The sequence below is a fragment of the Tubulanus polymorphus genome, chromosome 1, assembly GCF_964204645.1.
Source record: "Tubulanus polymorphus chromosome 1, tnTubPoly1.2, whole genome shotgun sequence".
NCBI classification, from domain to species: Eukaryota; Metazoa; Nemertea; class Palaeonemertea; order Tubulaniformes; family Tubulanidae; genus Tubulanus; species Tubulanus polymorphus.
In genome coordinates, this window is record NC_134025.1 from 11954271 (window position 1) to 11978718 (window position 24448).

At 35.9% G+C, this 24448-nt stretch overlaps 1 protein-coding gene and 2 long non-coding RNA genes across 3 annotated transcripts; 1 reads left to right on the forward strand and 2 right to left on the reverse strand.

Annotated features, from left to right (window-relative positions):
* Positions 1 to 89: 89 nt before the first annotated feature.
* LOC141904696 (cilia- and flagella-associated protein 61-like) lies at positions 90 to 24448 on the reverse strand. Its single transcript, XM_074793329.1, has 30 exons — positions 24386 to 24448; positions 19749 to 19903; positions 18763 to 19058; positions 18077 to 18203; positions 17694 to 17826; positions 17268 to 17427; positions 16970 to 17149; positions 16473 to 16639; positions 16213 to 16352; positions 15753 to 15861; positions 15559 to 15629; positions 15318 to 15444; positions 14547 to 14762; positions 14375 to 14443; positions 13963 to 14142; positions 13292 to 13368; positions 12887 to 12985; positions 6397 to 6483; positions 5507 to 5763; positions 5135 to 5250; positions 4844 to 5020; positions 4150 to 4198; positions 3861 to 4030; positions 3259 to 3382; positions 3083 to 3159; positions 2782 to 2886; positions 2545 to 2645; positions 1927 to 2017; positions 1747 to 1806; positions 90 to 681 (listed from the first exon to the last, which is right to left on the reverse strand). Exons 2-30 carry the CDS (start codon positions 19889 to 19891, stop codon positions 541 to 543), a joined length of 3849 nt encoding a protein of 1282 aa, XP_074649430.1. The 5' UTR covers positions 19892 to 19903; positions 24386 to 24448; the 3' UTR covers positions 90 to 540.
* LOC141904705 (uncharacterized) lies at positions 7354 to 9078 on the reverse strand. The gene is made up of 3 exons (XR_012619182.1): positions 8796 to 9078; positions 8151 to 8275; positions 7354 to 8039 (listed from the first exon to the last, which is right to left on the reverse strand). It is a non-coding gene; the product is annotated as an uncharacterized LOC141904705 (long non-coding RNA).
* On the forward strand, positions 9280 to 12000 carry LOC141904709 (uncharacterized). The gene is made up of 4 exons (XR_012619183.1): positions 9280 to 9665; positions 10031 to 10199; positions 10284 to 10486; positions 11922 to 12000. It is a non-coding gene; the product is annotated as an uncharacterized LOC141904709 (long non-coding RNA).

A 24448-nucleotide genomic window follows, 5' to 3' on the forward strand; every position in this document is an offset into this window, starting at 1 on the left:
CCTCTGACAATAAAAAAGAACAGTAGCGATACCTATAATCAAAACTATTTGTAGGTATGAATAATAAATAAATTTTATTTATTTGAACGATCACAGACTTAACATGATTAGCATCAATGAAAAATTTAAATAGGACAGCAGAAAAAAATGAAGGACGGCAATTGATTTATCATTTATAATATTATGTACATAATTGAGCACAAGAGTAGGTAGTGTAATCTTGTGGCGTGAATCAGCCACCAAACCTGCTATAATAGGCTACTAGCTAAATATAAGTTCAACCAAATCATCTCAATGTACACATACTTGACATAATTATGGATGTATAAACCAGTTTAAACGTCCATCGTGATACACCTTTGATTTTGGATATATACACGTATGTTTTTGTGTAAATTGATCGTAACATCTTCAAGATCTACAGAAATACTTTGAAGTCATTTCATCCAACAAAAAATAGAAAATGAATTCGAAAACAAAACTGCAGGGTGGCGATCCATTAAATTATTGATTATCACAAGACTAATAATAGTTCTCCCTTTACACCATCCCAGGCTTTGCATACATCGGCAAATGGTAATCGTTATAAGTGAGAAAACTGAGTAATCTTGTTTCTACGGCTCGTTTTGCCCCGGAGTTCTTGTATTCATCTTGCAAGGCTTGTCTCGTAACGCGATTTATCTAGAAAATTTACAGAGAAAAATATTCGTTAGTAAGTTGTTAGTTGTTATTCCGTCATATATCTAATCTCTTTGTTTACATCAGCTCTACAAAATATAATTCAGTTTATCCGACTATGAGCCTGATACTTAATTTTATGAAAATAGGTGCACTGGGTACTAAATAAAGTAAAAAGTAGCCCCTCCAATATTTTGCTTCAAAAATTTGAAATATGAAAAGTACTTCTGAATTTCAAAATTTGATGTATGGACTCTCATCCATTCCCTGGAAAAAAGCTTTGAGCTTTCTGAGCCCTTGTGATCCTAGAGCCTACCAAAAAGTGAATTAGCCAATTAGCCAAATCTTGAGGCTGTTGTGCAGCCCTTGATAAAAAGATTTAATAGCTAAAATTATTTTAGATGGACTTTCATGTTTTTTCAATAAGAATCTTGTAGATCCTTGATCTATGTTTCACAATTTCTACATAAGATGGAAATGCCCCATTGCAAAAAGCGCTACCACACATATGAAAAAGGGCAGGCCTATGTACCAAAATAGGATAGGCTAGCAGTGGAAGGTAACTAGTCATACTCTGTTAATTCATTATAAGATACGTCATTATTTGAAATGTCAATAATTTTGAGTTACAATTTGTACTCCAATTCAATTTAGTAAATATAAATCATCAGTGTTACAGATATGACGGTCCCAAATATAATGACTTAACCCTTTCAGTGCGTCTACACCGCAGTGCGGAGTACAAATCAGTGATGGATTTTGCTAGTACACCGCACTGCAGTGTATTGATGTAATTAGTAATTACTAATTATCTCTCTTGAAAGATGGCAGCACCTGTCAAACATAGTGAAATATTAGTAACTAACGATACACCACGCCGCGGTGTAGACACACTATAGGGGCATTCCCGTTATTCAACACACTAGGGTGGAATTTTTCAGAATTTTCAAATTATCTTCAGCACTATAGGGTATTAATTAGCCAGCACTGAAAGGGTTATGCGAGCTTGACTAAATAAGAATAAAACTGATTGTTTACTAATTCGAATTGGATTGGTGGGTTACGTACGTTCATATCATCATCGACTAATGCGCGGACGCGTTCTTCTAGAGCTTCAACATTTTCAGACTGAAAAACGAACAACATGCAATGATTTGAAATGTATGAATATAATTACAAAAAGCCTTATATACAGCATAATTTGTTCCAGATACATTGAAAAACCGGGTGAATTACTAATCAACTTACAGGCTGCAAGACCAGCAGTTCACGCACTTCATCTCGGAAATCTGGAAAACGGTCGTGGAATAGGGCCAGACTCCAAGCTTCACTGAAAAAGCTTTTAAACAAAAAATAACAAATTTGTTATTCATGTGTAGATTATGTCACAACTTAAAGATACTTTCATAGAAACTTTTTTAGACTTGAAGCAAGAAAACTTTGCAAAAAGCTTTCGCAGAAATGTACAAATTCTGAGAAGCACAGCATTAAGCCACGAAGCCACGAAATATTGGTCTGGCCTTTTGTAGCAGAATCATGTTTTCAAAGAGAAATTAACACGACATGGACGTAAGTGTGAGCAGCTTTTTTCATGTATTCAGTGGTCCTCGTTCTTAAAAGAATTGATGCATGTTTGTGCAATCCAAGCATGATTTGAGGCTTATTTTCCCATCACTTGAGGGAATTTCAACTATTGGTCGGGCTTTGGCAGGAGCTGTGAATTTACAAAGAATGTATATTTTGCACTAATATTTTTTCAAAACTTTGATATCCTGCAAAAGGCTGATGAATCTAAAAGGCATTTATATAATCTGTAAATCAATGTATCGTGCCAGGTCAGGCAATATGTTCTGGTTGGTTGCATACCTGTACAAATCTGGGACAAGATTTTCATCAAATCGTGATAGCAGATTGTTCATATAACGCTGATGTATGCCATAAAGACATAACAAGTTCTTTGAAATTTTCTGTAATGAAAATTAGTGTAAATTGTACGTATACAGTATATAGTATGTAATCAATTAATAACAATCCAACAAAACCGCAATTATCAAATATTGTCAACTTATCTGACTGACCAGCAAAATGGCTAAAAGATAATACCTGTTTTGATAGACAGGTGATAGTTTCAACCATTTGGTACTGATTAATGTGAAGTCGGAAAAACTCTGGTTCACCACCAGGAGTTCCTGTTATAATTTCTTTGCCCTAAAAAAAGATCAAATGCTAAACAATAGGTTAACGTCTTTTCAGTCCAACCGATTCCCAGTTGACCAGCCCAATACAAAGTTATAGAAACAAAAGATCATTAAGGCTTATCATAAATTTTTGTAAAAACCTATACCACAAGATCGACTGGTAATAGTGAATTGCAATCATATGATTTTTGTATCACTTTACTTACGAAATCTATTTGTGCCATCTGAACATCCAAGGCTACTGTTAACCCTGGTTTAGCAACATGTAGGTAGTGAAATTGCCCTGTTAGATAATAGAATGGAACATGATGAACATTTAATGTCTGCCGAAGATTTCAGATTCAAATGATTCATTTCGTTCTGCCCTTGATCAGTATCATACCTGGAAGGACACCGGCTTGAATCTTAGGTGTTCGATACATTGGGATGAGTTTCAGAATTTCAACGGGTGGCTCTTTCTCGGGCTCGAGTGTTGGATCAAATAAACTCAGCATTGTATTGGCAAGCTATAGTGATACCAAGATGTACATATAAGACATAAACAAATGAAAACTAACATATTGAGACTCAATGAAGGAATTACAATAGGGGTCCAAGGACACCAGCCCACATGGTGAAATCCTTTAGAATCTGACAATTTCAATATTCAACACCCCTTGGTGATGAAATACAGTAATCAAAGAGCTTAAAATAAATACAGTAATCAAAGAGCTTGAAACTCAAGCTAGAAACTCTTGAAAACCCCAATCATAGAACTTGTCATAGGCAATAATTTTGAAATAGTCGTTTCAAAATATGCTTAGGTGCCAATATGGAAATACCATGTTATTCTGTCCCAAGTCGACTAATTATTTCAGAAGTTGAGAAATTAACTGAGGCCCATTACGCAAATCGACTTAAATTTCATTATAAGTGATACTTGAGATGTTCTGTAAATCAGCCCAATGACGTCATAAACAATAACATTCAATAAATACACTTTACCTGTAAGCCAACTTCCTTCGAGTTAAAATTACCATGAGTCCACTGATCGGCATGGTATTTACGCTGGAATTTAGTGAATGTACCCGCTCCGCGAATCGACACATCATTAGTATGGAAGGATGAATCGATGACAAGTTTACCATCGAAAACCAAACACGAATCATTGATCGCTGAAGACAGTACATGAGAGCATTATCTTAGTCAACACAAAATAGAGTACACAATTCATGTAATGATTTAAGATCTTGAGCAATCATGAATGAAAATGTATTGATATGACATACAGTACCTTTGAACGCTTCATAGTCAATTGTTTTCTTGTAAAAGCTGAAGAAAGCCTATCAAAAAATGGCAATAGATTATGTAGCAGTCATGAAGTAAATAATTATCACATCATGTACGCAGTATTCACGTAGAAACCGGTCAGAATACCGATTAATATGCAAAATATGGAGAATTACCAGTAGACATGTCAAATAAGACTATAGTGGTTTTCGGTAGTTATCAATTTTCCCTATTATTAGTGCATTTCTGAATACTTGGGCATGATAAATTGTAATCAGTAGACAATAAGTACTATCCAAGTACAGAGTAGTAACATTTTCAAAAGGGTGAGAAGTATGCTATGTTAGTGGAAAGAGTACACCAGACTCTCCTATCCCCTGTATTCAAGAAATTCTTATTTAGAATTCGAGCTTTTAAAATCTTTGTGCAGTGCCATCTTTTCACTTAACAGGATTCAAACCCATGAAATCAAAATGGACACACCACCGATTGGGCAAACCACTACATGATATGAAACCATGTGCTTTCATCTTATCACTACCAGGTTTGAAAGTTTATTCATCTAACATTTAAAATTACATATCTAAGGGTACATAGCTGCTGTGTTACAGATTACCAGTTCTGCGTTATTGAATACAACTACAAATTCTGTTGGAAATTCTAGTTAGCCAGGAATATTGCATGAATCTTCAACTTACAGCACATTCGACTCGTACTGGTTTAGTGGAGGAAGTGAATGATGCCGCATATATTTCAGATCCTCCATTTCCATCATTCCACTGAGCCAGAATAAAACCTTGGTGAACTTGAACTCCGAGCGATTGTAGTGATTTCATTACGACATTATCAACAGTAACGTTGTTGAAACAGGTAGGCTGAAAAAAAAATGACCTAATCTCACCATATGGTTTTTCTTGGGTTAATTCACAAAAATACCAATGAAATTTACATGAAAGCAGTTTCCTTTAATACATGTACGTGATACATACTTGATCATTCAATGGAGGCTCGACCAAAATTATCCTATCACCGCTGATACCAAGTGTTACAAGTGTTTGTATGCAACAATATGCGTCCAGGTTGTTCCCATAGATCAAAACTTTACCTGAAAGCCAGTACCGGAATGTCAATATTTAAGAATTGGTGTTTCTCCCAAGAAAGAGATCATATATCTCCTAAATAGTTAAGCAAACACAGAATTGCATGTATAGGGTAACTCAACTCCATCTTAAAGTTGGAATAACCTTCCACCATAGAGAATCAAATATTTTGTAGTAATCAAATGAGTAGTAATAAATTCTCATATAGATTTTCATTTTCTGTTCGTTTTCATCTTGTAAGGTCGTTAGATGAAAACGCACCTGATTTATTGAGGAAATGATTTTCTAACCAGTACAATACAACGGCGGCATCGTAAGCATCATTGATGACGAACAGATTTTTTGGAGGTATATCCTGGTAACGTCGGTCTGGTCCATACGGCGCCTCAGCTGTCGTAACAAGCTTTGTAATATCGGCTTCATTCGGACATGGTATCTGATACTGTTGACCGGTGCATACTATAAGGTGATCATATGGAACGACTGAGGCATTGTTGACGATGACACTTTTTGTATTTCTGTAAGAAGAGTTGTGAACGATATTCACTTCATAAACCTGTAGTCGAGATTCTTTTAGTTTGGATAATACACTGCGTAATACGTGAACATGATTGTAAGAGTATGACTGGATCTCAAAACAATGTGATCAGTGATACTTTCTTAAACTGCAAATTAGGCAGGAAAAAGCAATATTCGAGCTGAAGTATACTGATAAGAGAGAAGCATTCGGGTGTCTGCCACATTGATGTATTCGGTAATATATTCACGGTGCAGTCATTTTTTTAAAACTTTATCCTGTCAACCTCTCGTATACATATTTTAAACTCACTTAGAAGGTAATTTTTTCACTCTCTCTCTATTTGTGTTTTTTTACTATTTTGTCTCATATTATCCCTCTTTGTTGATGTATTGCTATAATGTTTCATCATGAAATTTGACAATCTGAGAATTTCAATATTCAACACCCCATCAATCAATGTACTTAGGGTTCTGTAGCTCATCTATTCACCGCATTTGAGCATAGTTATTCTACTACTCTAGAGACCCTAGATACAGTTCCACAGGTGTAAGTTAAATTTGACTTTATAGTTAAGACATTGAAAATGAATTGATTTTAACTCAATATACAGTATAATCTCAAATGCACTTACCTATCAATTGCAGTCATTTTGCCATATACTACATTTACCCATGTTCTCAGTGACATATTGGCATGGTCATCTTGACTGTAGCACATACTGAAATGTATCAATGAAATATGGCACATATAAATGGAAATATTCATAAAATGTAAATACGTAGGATAGCAAATGACTAGATGATGAGCAGATAGAAATCTCAATAAGGAACAGGTCAATTGAAAACTGTTATAAAATACAGTAAACCATGCGTAAGTCGGATCTTATGGGACCAAGAAAAATCCTCAGACTTAGAAAAAGTCAGATTTCCAGCCTTTTTCCAAAAACTATGACTTGAGAGTAACAAGAAACGAAATTCTTAATATGGACTTTCCTAAATTTACATTTACATTTACAGCATTTCAGCTGTGAGTCGTGATGGAGACTCATTGTCAATCTATGCGATTCTAGTTGAACAATAACAGGTTTTCTGTCATTGGTGTCTTGTTAAAAGATGGCACAAACATCAGTAAGTATACTCCCCTTATGAAAATGGTACACGTGTATTTAGCTAAATACACGTGTAATACACGTGTAATATGAAATTACACGTGTACTTTTGACGTGTATTTTGAAGTACATGTGTAAAACACGTGTATTTCTAAAATACACATGTAGTTTGGACATGTATTTTGAATTACACGTGTACTGAAGATGTGTATTTTGAAATACACGTGTAACTTAGGACGTGTATTTTAAAAACACGTGTAAATACATGTGCAATCTGGATGCATGTACTAGGCTAAATTATACATGTACCTTGTTTCTCATAATTGGCCACTTTTGTGAACTGCAATAAAATTTGTAATTACATCATTTAGCTTCACATGATTTCATAAAAAGTAAGATTTTGCATGTAATGTTCGGAGAATTGAAGGAATCTCCTGTCTATTTAATTGTTTGATCCTCATTTAGTAGTTTTTTCCAGGATGCCGTGTCAAAAAAGTCATGTTGTTTGTCCTGTATTGACTAGATTGGATCCTGTATGAATGAAGCACATGTCTTTGTTGCCCTCTGAATAAATCCAAAAACTGTTTCACAAAAATCATGATCTGAACAAAAAATTTTGGATATTTCATTTATTATCAAGATAACTAGAGGCTTAGGGGACTGCCCAAGCCCCGAATTACAATGTTATTTATGAAAAATGTTGAATATATTGCTGTCACCAGCTCCAAGTGTTCTGCTTTCCTTGTAGGCCCATTCATTAATTTTGCTAGCTAGCTCTTCTTAGCCGAGGAGTCTTTTCAGTTGTTCATTAATGGGCATGTACACAAAAAATGTCCTTTTTCCTCTAATGTTGCCTTATCATACTGTATATCACATAATGAACATTTGTATCATACCTGCAGTTTTTTAAATAATGTCTTATATACAGCGCAGTAATATTTGTTCACCTCCGCACATAGAGAAAATCTTTTCAAAATAGGCATTTAGAACTGCGTAGAACCGCTTTTCAGTAACAGTAAATTCAACCGATCCAACAATCCAGTCAAAACAGTTGATGTGGATCCAGCTTCGAGGGAGAACGTCATATAATAGTAGTAACAGCCCCCTGAAGGGTCACCTCAGCATTTGTGTGGAGAGGATCATCTATTTCCATCAATGAGCTGTGGCTGCAAAACAGATTAAACATTGTGGTGATTGGTCAAGTTCATATCGGATGAGTAGATTGGCAATTAAGATTGCATTCACTTTAGTCATAAGGCACTGTATTACTAACTTACGTCGTCACAACCATTGTCTGCATTATTGGTGGATTGTGGCCATTTTCAATTCTTAAATCTTCCAGATTCTCAAAATCGACTTCTTGAAAAATCGAAATGTCCATCATTTAGCAACATATTACCATCTACAAAACAAGAAGTAATTTGAGAATAAATTATTCCCAAGCATATAGAACTTAAGGCTACAGTAAGCCTATACGTAGGTTGGTTTCCAGCTAGCGATTTCGTAGCCTATTGTTGCGATGAACATGCATAACGTACCAGATCGGACCTGGCTTTTTTGCCTGTAAGGGCTTATATACGAAATACATAGCATTGTCTATCATACATTATCCATTATATATGTATACACCATATTTTGTATGTTATACACATAAAAAGTATGTGGTACAATGCGATCGTCCAATATACAGACCCTGAGACAGACAGAGGCCATCCCCTCAATTAGAACTGAGCCCGCTTGTAAAAACTAACAACATTAACATTAAACTAAACAATTGGCCTATGCAATTGCATAATTCTCCATGTCTCTTTGTTTGTCCTGTCAACTTTATTGTCAAACCAATAATATACTTGTTTAACATTGAATTGATAAGAAGAACCAATAAAGTCAATTTGATTTGCTTAGATTTAAAATGATCTTACCTCCAAATGTTTAACATGTAGGCCTACTCGCGTATTTTAACTGACCTGCTACTTGCAATTTCTTTTTCAAACTCCATGCTTGCAAAAGACGAATTCGGTTGGTATACATCGATATTTACGGGTAATTTTTCCACTAAAAAGTGCATCTTTATGTTATTTGTCTTCCATTTTGGAACACTACTAAAATGAAAACCTCACCGACGAACTGACGAGCTCCGATTAAATGGTTTTCAATGAACAGAAAAACAACCTAGACAAATCTAATCTCATCTAAATGTTGAATTAAATAGTAACAGGCCTTATTCATGCACCTTTTTGTCTATTTTTATAATACAGCGTATATTAAAATGATCGTCATTTCTTCACTGAATCGTTATTTTCAACTTACTTAATTGATTTTGCCTTAGCTTCATAATAACTTAGTATAAGTTATTTTTACGAATTAAATATCACTAATCACGATTATTCTTAAATTCTAAAAGAACTAAAATGCAGATGTAAAACTTATTAATAATTAAATAATCTATTTCAATTAAACTCCCAAGCACCCCTGCGCGGTGGCAGCCATATTGCCATTGTTAAGCAACACGTTTTCACGCCGTTTTCACAGGCTTTCACGATCTATTCAGTATTCTTTTCTCATAATGATTGCAAAACGCATTAATGGATGACAATGTATAATAGGGGATCATTGACAACTGGACCAAAAGTGACACTGCTTCTTTGTTTGCGGTGAAACACATAGTGGATCATTGAATGATTAGATTCATTACTATTAGTAGAGAGAGTGGATTCGAATGGAAGTGGAACAGAAAAAATCGAAGGCCATTTATTATCCCGCGTTTAAAGGACGCGTTGTGGATTGTTCAGGTATGATTATTGTTATGTACATGTAGTAAAGTAAAGGTTTATTGTGTTGGGCTTCAGGCCACCACAAGGTCACTAAAAGAATATGTTTATTGGAATGAAAACTAACATGAGTAAGTAAATATTGTACTTGTAGGCCTAAAAATTGTGAGTGATCATTCCAATCGTGAGGGATAAAAATGGAGTGTCTTTGGTGTTTATTCATCCAATCTAAAAACCACAGGGTCATTTTGATTTTGTTGTGCGTCCATCATCGCCATTAAATTTGTATGCTGGACATGAAATTAGGTCGCTGTCGGAGTTTCGATTGGGGACAAAAACGACGTTAGTGCAATCAATTCTTGACCATTTTTTTTCAAACTTTATAGGGTCTACACCAATAAGAATTGATCCGATGACCGACACTATAAAATTGGAATTCCCATTTTTTTGGCTTAAAAATGTGTCCACCAGGGGATTGTTGGAAAACGATGTTAGTGCGAGAGAGCCTTCAATTTTCCACTGATTTCTCAACAACGACAGTGTGATGAAAATCAGGTATTTACATAATAGATTATATGAGCGTCGAAATGGTTTTAGTATAGATTACAGCGTGAGCATTGTAAATTCTTCTCATTTTAGGATGCCTACTCACTATTGGATGATACATTAGCTGCTGCCATACGCTGATTAGTCGGAAAACCTAATACTGTTGGGTGCATGCATGCTGTCGTCCACTCATTTAAAAGAAGAACTTATTGTCAAGGCATTGGACTGGATGCGACGCAATGAAAGTCTTCCATGAGGAAAAAAGTTGGACCCAAACCGGGTCAGCTAAATAATACGTAAGTACATGAATTCAATATATAATGGCTAGCGTTCATTTGTTGTTGAATTACAGGGGCGGATCCAAGCTGGAAGAACGAGGGTTCAGCTCTTATGAAAAGGGCCCTAGTCAATACAGGTCTCCCAGTGTGAAACGGTTGTATGGGGTTTGTGCACTTTGATCATAGGGTGGAATTTTTCTCCTGTGATTCAAAAGGGCACTTGGTCAGAAAAGGGGAGGGTTTAACGTTTAATATGGCTCGAGGCGAACAATCACCGTGTCCTGATGCGTTGGGTGATTCAGTCGAAGGACGTGTTGGATTCGGGCGATTCAGTCGGCGCAGACCCTGACAAACTAGGTGATTTTACCGACGATTTCATTGCACAACATAAGTGCTCGACGAAATTGCCTAATGTGTCCCCAGCTTTAGTCCATTTGAGACTTTAGTCCAAGCGGGCTATTGCATTCACCCTTCGTTCGTCTGTTGTTGGAATCCAGTATTTTGGGAAGTTTTAATACTCTTGATATTTAAGTTATACATATATCTATCCTAGCCATGTCTCCAGCCCAAAACTGGTCCGAATCAAGATGGCCAACTGCATTGGCCATTTTCATTCCCCAAAATCATAACTTATGCAATTTTTTGCAGTTTTCAAGGGAAATTTTGAAGATGCTTCAATCTTGACACAAGATGGCCATCATGTGACCTTTTTTGTACCCAAAAAGGTCATTTTTGTCTTGTAGCTGCCTAATGGTTTGCAATTTTTCTTTGAAATTTGTAATGGGTGTACATTCTTAACAATCTAAAACATACGAGACAGATTTTTCGATCAGTCAAGCGTGACACATTTGGCAGCCATCTTAGTGTCATCAGTTCTTATTCATAGATAGAAAAAGGTTTTTGAAGGAAAATATCAACAGGTTTTGACTTATAGTCTTGATATTTGATAATTGTTACCACTGTTGTAGTATTCATCTCATGTGGAATTGGGGTTACCCAGGTTTTTGTTCTCACCACCAGGGGGAGTTGAATATTGAATTATATAGGGGTCATTCATTTATTACGTACGCATTAGGGGAGGGGGGAGGGGTCAGTGCAATTGCGTACTGTAATGCTTAATGTATATGAAAAAATGGCCGATTTTGCGTACAGAGGGGGAGGGGGTTATTATGTTGATTGGTTAGCATTCAAAACCATATGGGCATGGTGTCCCTAGACCCCTTGTTTTTCATCAGGTGGCGTTGAACATTGAAATTTCCAGATTGTCAAGCATTTCACCATATGGCTTAAAATCAAGTCATTGAAGAGTGCAAAAACTGTTAACTGCAGAAGACTCTTAGAAAAAGCTACAGGATTCAATCATCATCCCAAGCAGCTGAAGTTGAATTATTTATCCGGGTAAAGAAATCATTGTATACTTTTGCTTAATTTTTTCAAATGGTTATCATTTCAGAACAATGTCGAAAGGAGAAGGGTGCGAAAGAGGCCAACATAAGACATGCCATAACTCAAAGATTTATAAAATTTATGAAGATGAATAAATCAGTTAGTATGGAAAATGTGAATTTCTTGAGTATGTTCATTCTAAACAGCACATGGATTAAGGAGATTTCCTCACATGGTGGTTTGATTTGAATTCAACAAAAAATGGCAATTGAAGACACATGTATTTAGCGTGTAAGACACGTGTAATATTGGATGAAATACACGTGTAATTAGGATAAAGTACACGTGTAATACAAGATGAAAAACACGTGCAATAAGGATGAAGTACACGTGTAATTAGGATGAAGTACACGTGTAATTTGGATGAAGTACACGTGTAAAATTGGGCAAATTTTACACGTGTACTTGAAATACACGTGTATTTTCATTTACAATTACACGTGTACCATTTTCGTAAGGGTCTTAACTGCTAGAGTCTAAGCATAAATAATTCATAAAGATTTCAAGGCCTACTCATTACTTTGCAGTTGCTAGAGTCATTTGATGATTTTAACTGATCTTTTATTTTGGGACTAAGAAAAATACCATGAGAATACTATGTTTGTGACAATAGACATAGAATCCGACTTTGGAATACAAATTTTCTTAAAATAGAGGAAAAATCTGGACCATCGATATTCATCCGATATAAGCAATTATCTGACTTTCACCGATCTGACTTACGCAAGGTTTACTGGAAATAAATAACTCAGATATGGCATGCTAACCAAATAGTTAAGGACATGATTCTAAATATCATCGATTATTCATATATACCAGCATTCTTATTCTGTATAACGTGAAGCATTTTAGAAAATAAGGTATATGTATAAGTTTTACTGATAATCATAAATAGTTTTTGCATATCAAACCACAAAGAGCTTTGATGACAAAGCATTACTGGGTAATTATCAATCACTGCAATATAGATACCTTGTTCCAAGCATTTGATCACGCAATTCATCTGGAGGTAGCTCCCCAGGTAGACCATGAGGGGAGATGAGAGTTAGATTGTTGAATCTCAGGTGTGGACTGAAATGCAAAGAAAAATTATTTCATTTTAATATCTAATCACGTGCTTCCCAGATTCTTAAATCCATTTTAACTGGTGATAAATGAAGAGTTCCATAATGAAAATTTTGAAATTCTTTCATATTAGTCTGAGACCAAAATGTTTCATTAGGTTGAATAGCAATGCCTGGTCCACCTGATGATGACTGTTGCTCAACAACTGAAATGTTGTCGTTTCATTTCAACGAATCTACAAAATTACTAGTCATAAATCTAAAACTGCCGCACTTTTCATTTATCAAGATTGATTTCTTTCCTGGCACTCACCAGAATGTGATAGCTTCTAAAAAGCCCAAACCAACGTCTGATGCTCCGACAACAACAATTCTTGCATTAATGGTAACCTATAGAATAAATAATACAGTCAAACTAGCTTAAATGTCATTGCTTTACTTAACCCTTTCAGTGCGTCTACACCGCAGTGCGGTGTATAAATCAGTGATGGATTTTGCTAGTACACCGCACTGCGGTGTATTGATGTAATTAGTAATTTGTAATTATCTCTATTGAAAAATGGCAGCAAGTGTCAAACATAGTGAAATACTAGTAACTAACGATACACCGCACTGCGGTGTAGACGCACTATAGTGGTATTCCCATTGTTCAACACACTAGGGTGGAATTTTTTAGAATTTTCAAATTTTCTCCAGCACTATAGGGTATTAATTAGTCAGCACTGAAAGGGTTAAGTCATCTCTGCAAGATCAAATTTGTACTTCATATTCCATTCGCTTAGTGTAAATCATTTGTTTTTTGTCCACAATCCCGAGATAAAAAACATGGAGGGTGCCAGCTCTAACATTAGATGCGTACTTTTGCCGAATGATGTTGATTATAACTCCTGAATGTATTTCATTCCAGAATACAGTCGATGGAAATCTGGTTCATATCGCTATGCGTGCCTCGTATTTAGTATGGATAATGCTATCTCAGTTTACCTTGGGTTCTAAAGTTAACTTCCTGTTGATATGATTCAGCGCGTACGGTGTCTGATTCTGCAGAACCCGGCGAGCCGGTGCATTGCGACCAAGGATTTCCAGTGGGTAGTCGATCTGTCGTCTCGCTCGCACCGGTACCATATCATTCAATGCAGAAACCAATGAGTGTTTACTAACAACCTTGAACAAAGTAAATATTGAGTATCAAAAAACTAAGTCAACAGTTTGAATTGTTGAAGTAAAGATGGCAAAAAATGTTTATACTCTATATCAATTTGGAAGATAGTTGTGTGCATAGATAAAAGTTCATGCGGTTCAAAACATAATCTGGATAGCTACTGGAGCCATGTTACCATGTTACAAAACTGGCTTCGAGTATTTCCTATCATGAAGGACAAGGTCATTCATTTACCTGTTCTGAGGCATAAGGTGCATGCACTGGATGATATAGACAGCTTTTGTGTGATAATCGAAGAATTTCCTGAAAGGGAAAACATCGAACATGGTCAAAAATGAACAATAAAACTGAATCTTTCAGAGGCAATCTTTTCAATATCGCTACACAAATTCAGATTAAATCATACCTTAAGAAATTGCTTTGAAAGATGGTTGAATATAGGATTCATAGCAAAGTGATGCAAGTGTCCATGTTCCTGGCGTTTATGGTGGTTGAAGTAGATAAAATCTTCTATGTTATAATGGGAACGGATGTATTCGATGTTATCCTCACGCCGTACAATTGCTATACCCACAATTTGCTTCATACATTCGGCGACATACGCTTGAATTGGAGTGCCATCCTAATTTTCAATGTAAAACATCAACACCGTTTCAATTACTGCAGCTTTGAAACTTGAGATCAGTAAATCTGATTTTCATTACTCATTAATGGCTTTGTCCAAGATGAAATGAATCAGATTTTTTTATTTATATCACAATTTTTGCTTTGATAAATCGCTAATCTGACCTTTTGTTGCAATTTGTTCCCAGTTAAGCCCAATTTTGAGTTATATTGACCTGACTATAGTGAGCTTCAAATAAATTGATTATGACTGTATTTAACTCAAAGCAAACAAATAACAATGCCGAGTATATGTAATTACAGTGAAATAAATTTGCTAGTAGACTCCACCCATAGTGGGTGTGCCGGGACCAGTATTATATAGATTTTTTTGTTTTTTCATACTGACAGAGCAGGGATAGAAAATCGTTTTGTAACCTATTTTACCAGTTAAACCCTTTCAGCAGTACTGCTACAGATGGAGCCTACAGTAAATTGGAATAGTAAATGTAATCACACTGACTGGTGTAAAAAGTACCAGTCTTAAACATAAGTATTTAATTCATCTACTTACGTCGTCTCGACGGGCTTTATTGAATTGGTTCAGATCATCCAGTATATTCGTCTGTAACTCCAAAGTGCCAACAAGCTTTTCAATGGCTGGCATATCAGACGTACATGCAATACGAACACCAAAAGTTCTGTAAGTAAATGACCAAAATTCAGCTATGGAAAGTGTACTTCATGTTAGCTTAGGTCTATGCAATAATTTGAATAAACTGATTGATTCGCCAAATAAAGTCTAAGAAACTTACGTGATGAGTCCAGATTTGTTGAAAACATACAACTCTTGAGACAAGACACTAGGTACCCTCGGAGTTACTCTCTGTGAATCACAGAATGCATTCATTTATACAACAAATACAAATACAAATACAAATATATGTACAATATACCTATCAGAGGAAATTATATAGGCATAGGTAATCTATACTGCATGAATACTTACAACAAATTGTTGAAGTAGGGGAAATTCTGGAACCATGTGCGGTACAGTGACTAGGGCGAAATCTTGTGAGGGCAACAACTCAAATGCCTTGCTGAGAAAATCAACTGATCTGAAAAAAGAGAAGTTCAATCACGTACATCTATCGTGCTGGAAAAATAAGAAAAGGTTTTGTTCAATTGTTAGAGATTCGACAAAAAATGCCAAGATGAAAAATCTAAAAATTTCAAATTCAGAACTTGTCATAAGCTTAAAGTTAAACTTTGCGGTCTGGTAACGAAATATTCATAGAGCCCAACATAAAATGAAAATACACGTTACAATGCCATTTAAAGCTCTGGTGAAGATATGCTAAAGCCAATGACCTTGAATATCCCCACAATCATAGAACACATCATGATCACCAATTTTGCTAATGATTGTCATCAAGAAATATGCATAGAATTCAAATTTCAGTAAATACCTCATTTCGTATCGTTCGTCAATACAGAACAGCTGAATTGAAAAGGCGTTCGGATCACCAAAATATTCAGGAACAAATCGTTTCTGTACTCGCGCCTGTGGTGTTTGGAGTTTAGGAGTGACCAATGTTGACACACCAGACTAAAAGATAGTGAAAATTATCATCATCACAGTGAGAAGTATGTTTAAAATTGCTACAAATTAAGTCAGATAATTCTCTCATTTTTGTTCACGTTCACTCTAGAAGGAAGATCATGTTACCTCTCCATGTTCCGATCTAAATGAGTACACCGATGGTGGAGGACTGACTGCAGACTTGGCGGACGCTACATCTTCAGCCCCTGTTTCACTAGCCCAGCTACCTCGACTTCCAGCCATATGAGATTCACTTAGTTTACGTCGAACTTTTGGATCTGCTTGTGTACTTGCTGTAATGTACCATTTATAGAACTGATAAACTTATGAGGAGATATTCTTCAGTAGTAGTTCTGACAACGAAATTATGTTAATACATGATTTGACAATAATAAGATGCGTGAAATGCACAGATTTTTCTTGAATTTAGAGCACTTCAAAATGGAATAGATCTAGGCTCTATGCTTATCCATCGAAAATGCTTTATGATTGAATCTAATAAAGGATTTATGGTCTTCTAACTTCTTCTAAGAATGAGGAAAAAGTATTTAGATAGTTACATACAATTGATTACTGGCATCCTAACCATAGAATAGAATTTAATACACATTAAATTCCTTTACCTTTAGAAGCTTGTGCTGCACTTTCAACGCTTCCTTCTCTGGATTTTCTTCCTTCAACATCAGTTGCTTCATCCTCAACTGGCTGATCTTTTGTTCCACTAACTGATTGTGTTCCAGAACCAGCAGATTTTAAAGAAGAAGCACTGGATGTCCGAGAGTGTTGGGCAGCTGGGACAACGGCTATGCATATAAAAAATTTAAAAAATTACCTAAAATTATTTAATTTCTGTCACAAATAACACATATTTTCTTTTCACCCAGAAGATGGTATAGAAAAGTTAACTACAAAAAATCTTACAGGGAGGTGGAGATGGAGTTGGAGTCTTTGGAGGTGTAGTAATGTCATCCTCATGTTCTTTCCTTAAACCATGGAATGGGCCAAGTTCAAAGCACTCGTTCAATAAACTGTAGTTAACATCTTTACAAATACTCATAAAGCCGATTGCAGTTCCTTCAACCTGAAAATTTAGTCATGACTGTAACTTTTGTTTGCATTTTCAGTGCAAATCCTCTAGCATTTTAGGACATGTAGATACATTTTCTAGCATCCATTGACATTATATATGAGTTCAAATTTTTGGATATGTGATGTGAAAGAAAATATGTGAACATAATGTTGCACATCATTAGATGTACAATATCTTGGGCCTAACTCTTGCTGCCATTGCTCAAATCACTATTCCATGCCCTTGAATTAGAAAAATTACATCTATCTTATGAGTACCTCAGCTACTAAACACTGCATTTTGTCATCCTGCGCTTCAATCAATTCCGCAAGGAAATAATCACCATATGTCTTTTTCAGCATATCGCTCTGACGATTGAAAATTGGGGTCAAATCATCATGATCTTGAACCCTATAACAAATCGACTGAATCACATCAAATTTAGGTTTGAGCAACAATTGAGAATGATATCATGACAAAGATTTCTCAAAGAAACTATTCTTTTCCCAGCAATAAATTCATTAGCTTTAGGCCTATACCCGGTATAGAAATTTCTGTTGTTAATATAATTGTATATAGGCCTGTTCATTAATATATTCAAAATAGATTAAATGTAAATAATCTAGTATCTTGTTTATTTGCATCTATTCAAACTCATTACCTGGCATGTCTGATGTAGAGTACTGGAGCATGGTCATGCCTGTAGCAACCAAAAACAACTGAACCTTCCGGCGGGGGAGCCCCCTCTTTTTTGTCAAGTGGAACAAATATATCAGCCAATGCCGACTCTGAAAATGAAGTTATAGTCCTAAACGAATTGTCAATACATTTTTTCAATGACATAGTCCACGAATACTCAACTACATCAACCAAAGCCCTAAAGCCTTAAGGAGGTTTTAAAGGAGGTTTTGAAAAAAGTACCCTTGTTCAATGTTCAAGAGGGATGATGCATAGGATTTCGTTGTATAATGGGTGCAAATAAACCATCCTAACTTGCCATGGTGTGATTGCCTCACACCAAAGCTCACGCAAATACACAGACTGGCCGTAAACCCTGTATTGTTCTATAACACCGCCTAAGATTTCTTGGGCTGACAGGTTGCTGCTTAGTGGCCACCAATCTAGCCAATCAAATGATTGAAAAAGCAAAAAACAATACATCTGATTGGCTTTATCCATTGGCTTTGTACATCCTAGCTACATGGCTGCAACTTAAGTGTAGTAGATCAACAAAGGATCTGCATCCAGGACTTGTACTGGCATGAGCTTTGACAGGAGGTTATCAAACCCTGGCAAGCGATGATAAAATAACCTTATTTCCAGGAATGCAAAATTGATATTAGATACCTGGATAAACACCCATTGGAACAACCACGTAACAATAGTGAAGTTCGGGAACAGCGTTGAATATGGTGCGAATGATTTCCTTGGCACAACCATGCGCGTACTCTTCCTTCGCAACAAAGAAGTGCATAAACAATGAATTGATGGCATTCGATCTTTCGCTGTTGTAATGATTATTCATCCATGTTTCCCATGCGGCCGGATCAACGTCGCGAAGATTTGGATAGTCATAAAATGCAGCATGTCCGAGCAGTTCATCTTTTTCGTTACTCAATGTAACAGCGAGAACTGCTTTTTCACTGAAATGAAATGCCTGAAATGTTTTAAGATCAACATTTCAACCGTTCAAGTTTTAAGATCAAGTGGAGCAGACATAGTAGGAGAAATGTTGGATATCAGTTTTTTTTATATCTTATGAACAAAAAAGTATTTGATCAGGGGAGATGAGAATTAAATTGTTGAATTGATGTGGACTGAAATGAAAAATCACATGCTTCCGTAAACCATGAAACTCAAAGTTCGTGAAGCAGACCCATAGGAATTTAAGTTGTTACGTTATAATGACAAAAGCAATTGATTAGTTGATTGATAGTTTTGAACAATTATAGAACGATAACCACACTCAAACGTGGTGAACGGATAATAAGATAAAATCCTACTATTTACAGATTAAAAGAATTTAAAAACCAGAATTTATTTATTCAATCTAAAATATATAAAAGACACAACGTTTCGATCTCACCCTAGAGATCATCGTCAGGTGTGACGCACCTGACGATGTATTCATTTTTTTCAATTATGTATTCATTTTTTGTCACTGCTAAAAAAACTATCCTGTCACTGAGAATTTCCACAGCCCCATAAGTAGCAGACAAAAAGTCCAAGACAGTGTGCGCTGTTCACATAATCTATTTCATTGGATGTGGTGAATAGACCTATAGGATTATGAGAATAAAGTCTAATTAGTGAATCAATGGATGGAAACCTACATAACATTAACGACGTTGACTCTACCAAAAAGCAATTCGGTTGATGGCGTTATCAACTTCTGAATATCTGGAGCATCAAGGGATTCGGTCCTTCGAGCATTTATCACTTCGGTTGGACCACTAGGAGAATATATAGTCGTCATGATTCAGTTTTCCTGGAAAGAAAAACACCAACGATAAAGAGAAACACATATAACAAGATTTATTGGGAGTGAGTCGGTCTCAAAAATGGATTTGAAAATTTTGTTCGTAAAAATGAAGGAGCCAGTTGCTCAAAAGTTGGTTAGAGTTAACCAGTGGATAGTTGACACAGTGACAATTCAAAATGCATTGTTACTATGGTATCTACCCACCAGTTGTCTTTTAACCAACCTTTGAGCAACTGAAAACTGATTGTGAAATCCATAGCAAAAATCTGATGCTCGTATAAAGGCCTCAAAAGAAGACATTTAAACAAGCGACATGTAAATTGGATATGGTTAAAAAAATGGTGGTTCAGTTTTACTGATCATCTTTAGGCCTACTGAGACAGACGGCGAAACTTTGTCATGGGTCTGTACGCCATGCATGAACAAGTATTTGGTACCGAATGAAAGTTACCGGTACTGCCCTTGTGTATGTTTAAGGATCAAGTTTTTGCCAAAATGATAAAACGATAAATTTTAGATTATCGTTTTATTGTACTATCGTTTTATTTATCGTTCCTACAGGATATGAAATCTGAGGGGTATTTGAGGGTTTTTTGAGGGTATGATCACCAAATTTGAGTGTCATTTTTCACAATGAATCCTAGCCCTTTACATAAAACAGTACCAGTCGAGTACTTATCAGACCAAGAAAAATAAATTTAGGCGCCAATGCATAACTATATTCGATACTTAATTCATTTTAACTGTTGACTTTTTTTTGAGTGAAAGAACTCATCTAGGGTAGGGGGTCAATCATGACTGAAGAGCCTTCTTTCTCCGATAAGCTGCCAGAAAACCTTCTGTCACAAACTGAACATTTGATTTCAGCAAGAATTACTTTGACATTCAGGGTCGAGTTCCACAGTTCGGAGTTTATAGATTTGACTACGAGTTAACTCATGGAAAATGAACTAAAACGTTAACTCACATCTGTGGAACTAGGTCCAGCTCAACTAGGAACTTCCAGTAACTGTTTTTTCAACTCCTGGACGAACCCTTACAAAAAATTCACACATGTTATATGTGTGAATAACACACATCACATGTGTGAAAGGTGTGAAAGACACAGAAAACACATGTGATTCCAGCTATCACATGTGTGATCTGTGTTGTGGAGCATATCACATGTGTGAATAACACATGATCACATGTGTGATTCCGAAATACATGTGTGATTGAGAAATACATGTGTGATTCACACATGTGATTGGCTCAACAACACAGATCACATGTGTAACCGCTAGGATCACACGTGTCATTAGAATAACACATGTGATTAACATCAGTTATTCCAATCTACAACACAGTGTGAATATTTCGGATATGAACCATTCCCATGTTGGTTCCAAATTCTGAACATCTGCATTTTAGTCATAGAATCCATGTTGGAATAAGAATATTTCCATAACTGTACTCATTATTTCAACATTTTCAACACATGGTTAGATTTTATCTAACACTGACACCCTACTGTGCAAAAACCAAGAACCAATGTCCACGGACTAGTGAGTTTGTATTTTCATTCGGCTTAATAAATAAAATAAGGTTATGATATGTTTTTACATTCGCTGTTGAGTTCTAAAAAAATATTAATATTCAAAAACGACTTCGAAAAATTAGCAGGTATTTACGGGATTCGAACCGTTGACGACGGCTAGCAAAGGACTTGGAATGAGCATGCAGGCACGTACGGCGCCATTTGCAATTATTTCGAGGATAGTCGTTGCTGTTTTTAATCAATTTTCATGGTTAATTTCTTAGTTCGAAAAGTCTGGTGTTCGAATCCAAGCTCAAAAGCAAGTATTATTGTGTTTCATCAAATATTCATAGTCGATGATGTTAATTGAATGTACTGTAATCGGTAAAATCAGTGGCGTGTACCAATCAATCAATTAAATCAAATTCATCCAAACTTTATTTCATGGACATGATTGATGCATTACAAATATTTCATGATTGATGCATGCAAAGTACAACATGTCCATGCCTAACAAGTAGGCCTAGATTACACCATGAACTATTTCTAAATCACGATATGTCCAGGAATAAGACACTCGTTTGCATACTATATTGTATAATTCCTAAACTGAATGCTCAGCCGGTATTGAACAGTATTTGCCAATTCTTTCTACATTGGAATGAATCATTTACAAATTAAAATGGAATTTTCCGTTATTAATCTAGGGAGTCAGTACATTTCCTCGAGTAGTAATTTATCTACACGGAGAATGAAACGTATACTTTCAGCCGGAACAAATTACTGAAAAAGAGGTTTTTAGTCCTGTTAATGTTATGGTAAGTGTTGATTGAAAAAATTTATAAGCTAGTGTTACAATAGCGCCATTTTTCGTCTAGTTTCAATAATGTAACTTTGGCTTTTTTCATCAGATGATTGATATTAGGGATATTGCTTTTTTCATCAGATGATTGATATTAGGGATATTGATTTATTGTTTGGAATTGTGTGTAGTATTTAAATGTTTTATAATTTTGTCTCATTCCAGATCATGTTCTGAATTGTAGATTGGGGGTTACCGCTGCCCAAATTGGAAAGAAGATTGGACAATACTGAAACAGTATAAATTGACGAAGTAAATCTGTACATATTTGAAAATAAAATTCCCATTAACATGTAAGCTTACACAAGTGAGTTATTACATTTGGTTGGTAATCTTGAAACTTCATTTTGTTTTGCCACTATGCAGATCTCCTTTCAGGCAATGAGTTTTTAGGAAATTGTGAAGTATGGATGAAACATCATGTCCAATGAAGGAAGTGGTCTAATTTTGACCATTATGAATGTGTACTTATACTTCTTCTTGAATACAGTCGTGTGGAGCTGGAACAATGAGGATGACTGCAGATCACATGCGTTATAAATCACACATGACTGCGTTATATGACATGTGTGATTTACATTCAGGGCTGTATCACACGTGTGATTCACATGTGTAAAAATGGGACAAAATCACATGTGTGATTTAGAAAATCACACATGTGATACAGCTTGAATGTGAATCACATGTGTGATTCACATGTGTAAAAATGGGACAAAATCACACGTGTGATTCACATACAGAATCACACGTGTGATTCACATACAGAATCACATGTGTGATAATGTCCCATTTTTTTGTAAGGGAATATGTCTAATTGATTCTTTGCAAACAAATAAGCCCTCCAAAATAATTGAGATAAAGTTAGTCTGGACACTTGGAGATGATAACAAGGCCTATAGCCCACTTATGACCATTATTTAAACTAATCTGGCCAACATGACAAAGCAGTAAAAGCCAATCCAGTGTGTACGCAGCAATTAAACTGAACTACTGTGATAATCATCAAACAACACAATGCATTCATTCCTGTCTCATTACAATTCATGATGTAGGGGCCTACATTGAATGTTTGAAGAAAGGTCCTTTAGAAATAGGTGATACAAAATTCTCAAACAATTTTCAGAATTTGAGGGGATTTTGAGGGGCCAAGGGCAAATTAATACAAAATATTACGGAAATACCATGTGCTGATATTGTTTATTTATCCGCTATAAAGTTCCGCAGGTGCGATGCCTTACTACATAAAAATAACAAGTGATGAAACGGATTCGTATTTGCCTGTGACCGTATTGATGCGTGGAAACCCCTGCGCATGCGTGGCAACTTTCCAAAGTTCATGATCAGTTCAAGTTCAATTGATTTTTCTCAAAAACCTCTGTCTAGCCAAGACAATCACACGTCAAAGGAAAGTATCAATTTTAGAAATGATGCATAAAAACTATAATATTTGTGTACTTTGATTGACAGCTCACTAGTGCTCGCTCGGAAGTTGCCACGCATGCTCAGTGGTTTCTGCCGCATCAATATGGTCACAGGCAAATACAAAGCCATTTCATCCATTGTTATTTTTATATAGGCCTAAGCTTAATAAGGTGTTGCGCCCGCCTGATACTGATCCTTAACAACCAATTGTTTAACGGAACTTTATAGGCCTAGCAGATAAATAAACAATATCAAGACAGGTATTACGTGATATTTTAAATTCTTTTGCGGTTCAAATTTAGCACCATTCTCGTGAGATTAACCCGGAAATAAAATCAAGCCTCTGGCTCTGGCCCTGTGAACGGGAGTGAATTAAACACAATTTACTTTGCCATGTACGGCTAAATATGCACTACGTTATTGTTTGGTAAATTGTCATGCCGTCTGCAATCTTTGTGAGTGAGACAGAGTCACAGTCAGAATTCAGCAGCAGATTCTGCACTGACAGCAGCCAGTCAGTCAGTCAGTCAGAGACAGAGTCAGTCAGGAATTAAGGGGAGTCAGGCCTATTATTACTTACGACATAAAATTGTTGGCAAAACCGTTCAGAATTCTTCAAAATCCTTTAAAATATCGTGTCATGGTATGGTTGGATGTGATATTGTATAAAGTGACTAAAACAACAGACCTTTTAATGAAGATGGTGTTGATCGCGTAGCCTAGGCCTAGACCGTCGCCATATTGTTATTCG

Bases quoted from the DNA above. Each gene is read 5' to 3' on its own strand.
- LOC141904696 (XM_074793329.1), bottom strand. From the start codon at position 19,891: ATGACGACTATATATTCTCCTAGTGGTCCAACCGAAGTGATAAATGCT. The intron at 15,630-15,752 runs GTAAGTATTCAT...TGTGATTCACAG, and splicing joins CCCTACTTCAACAATTTGTT to AGAGTAACTCCGAGGGTACC. The intron at 2,887-3,082 runs GTAAGTAAAGTG...ATCTTTTTTTAG, and splicing joins AGATGGCACAAATAGATTTC to GGCAAAGAAATTATAACAGG.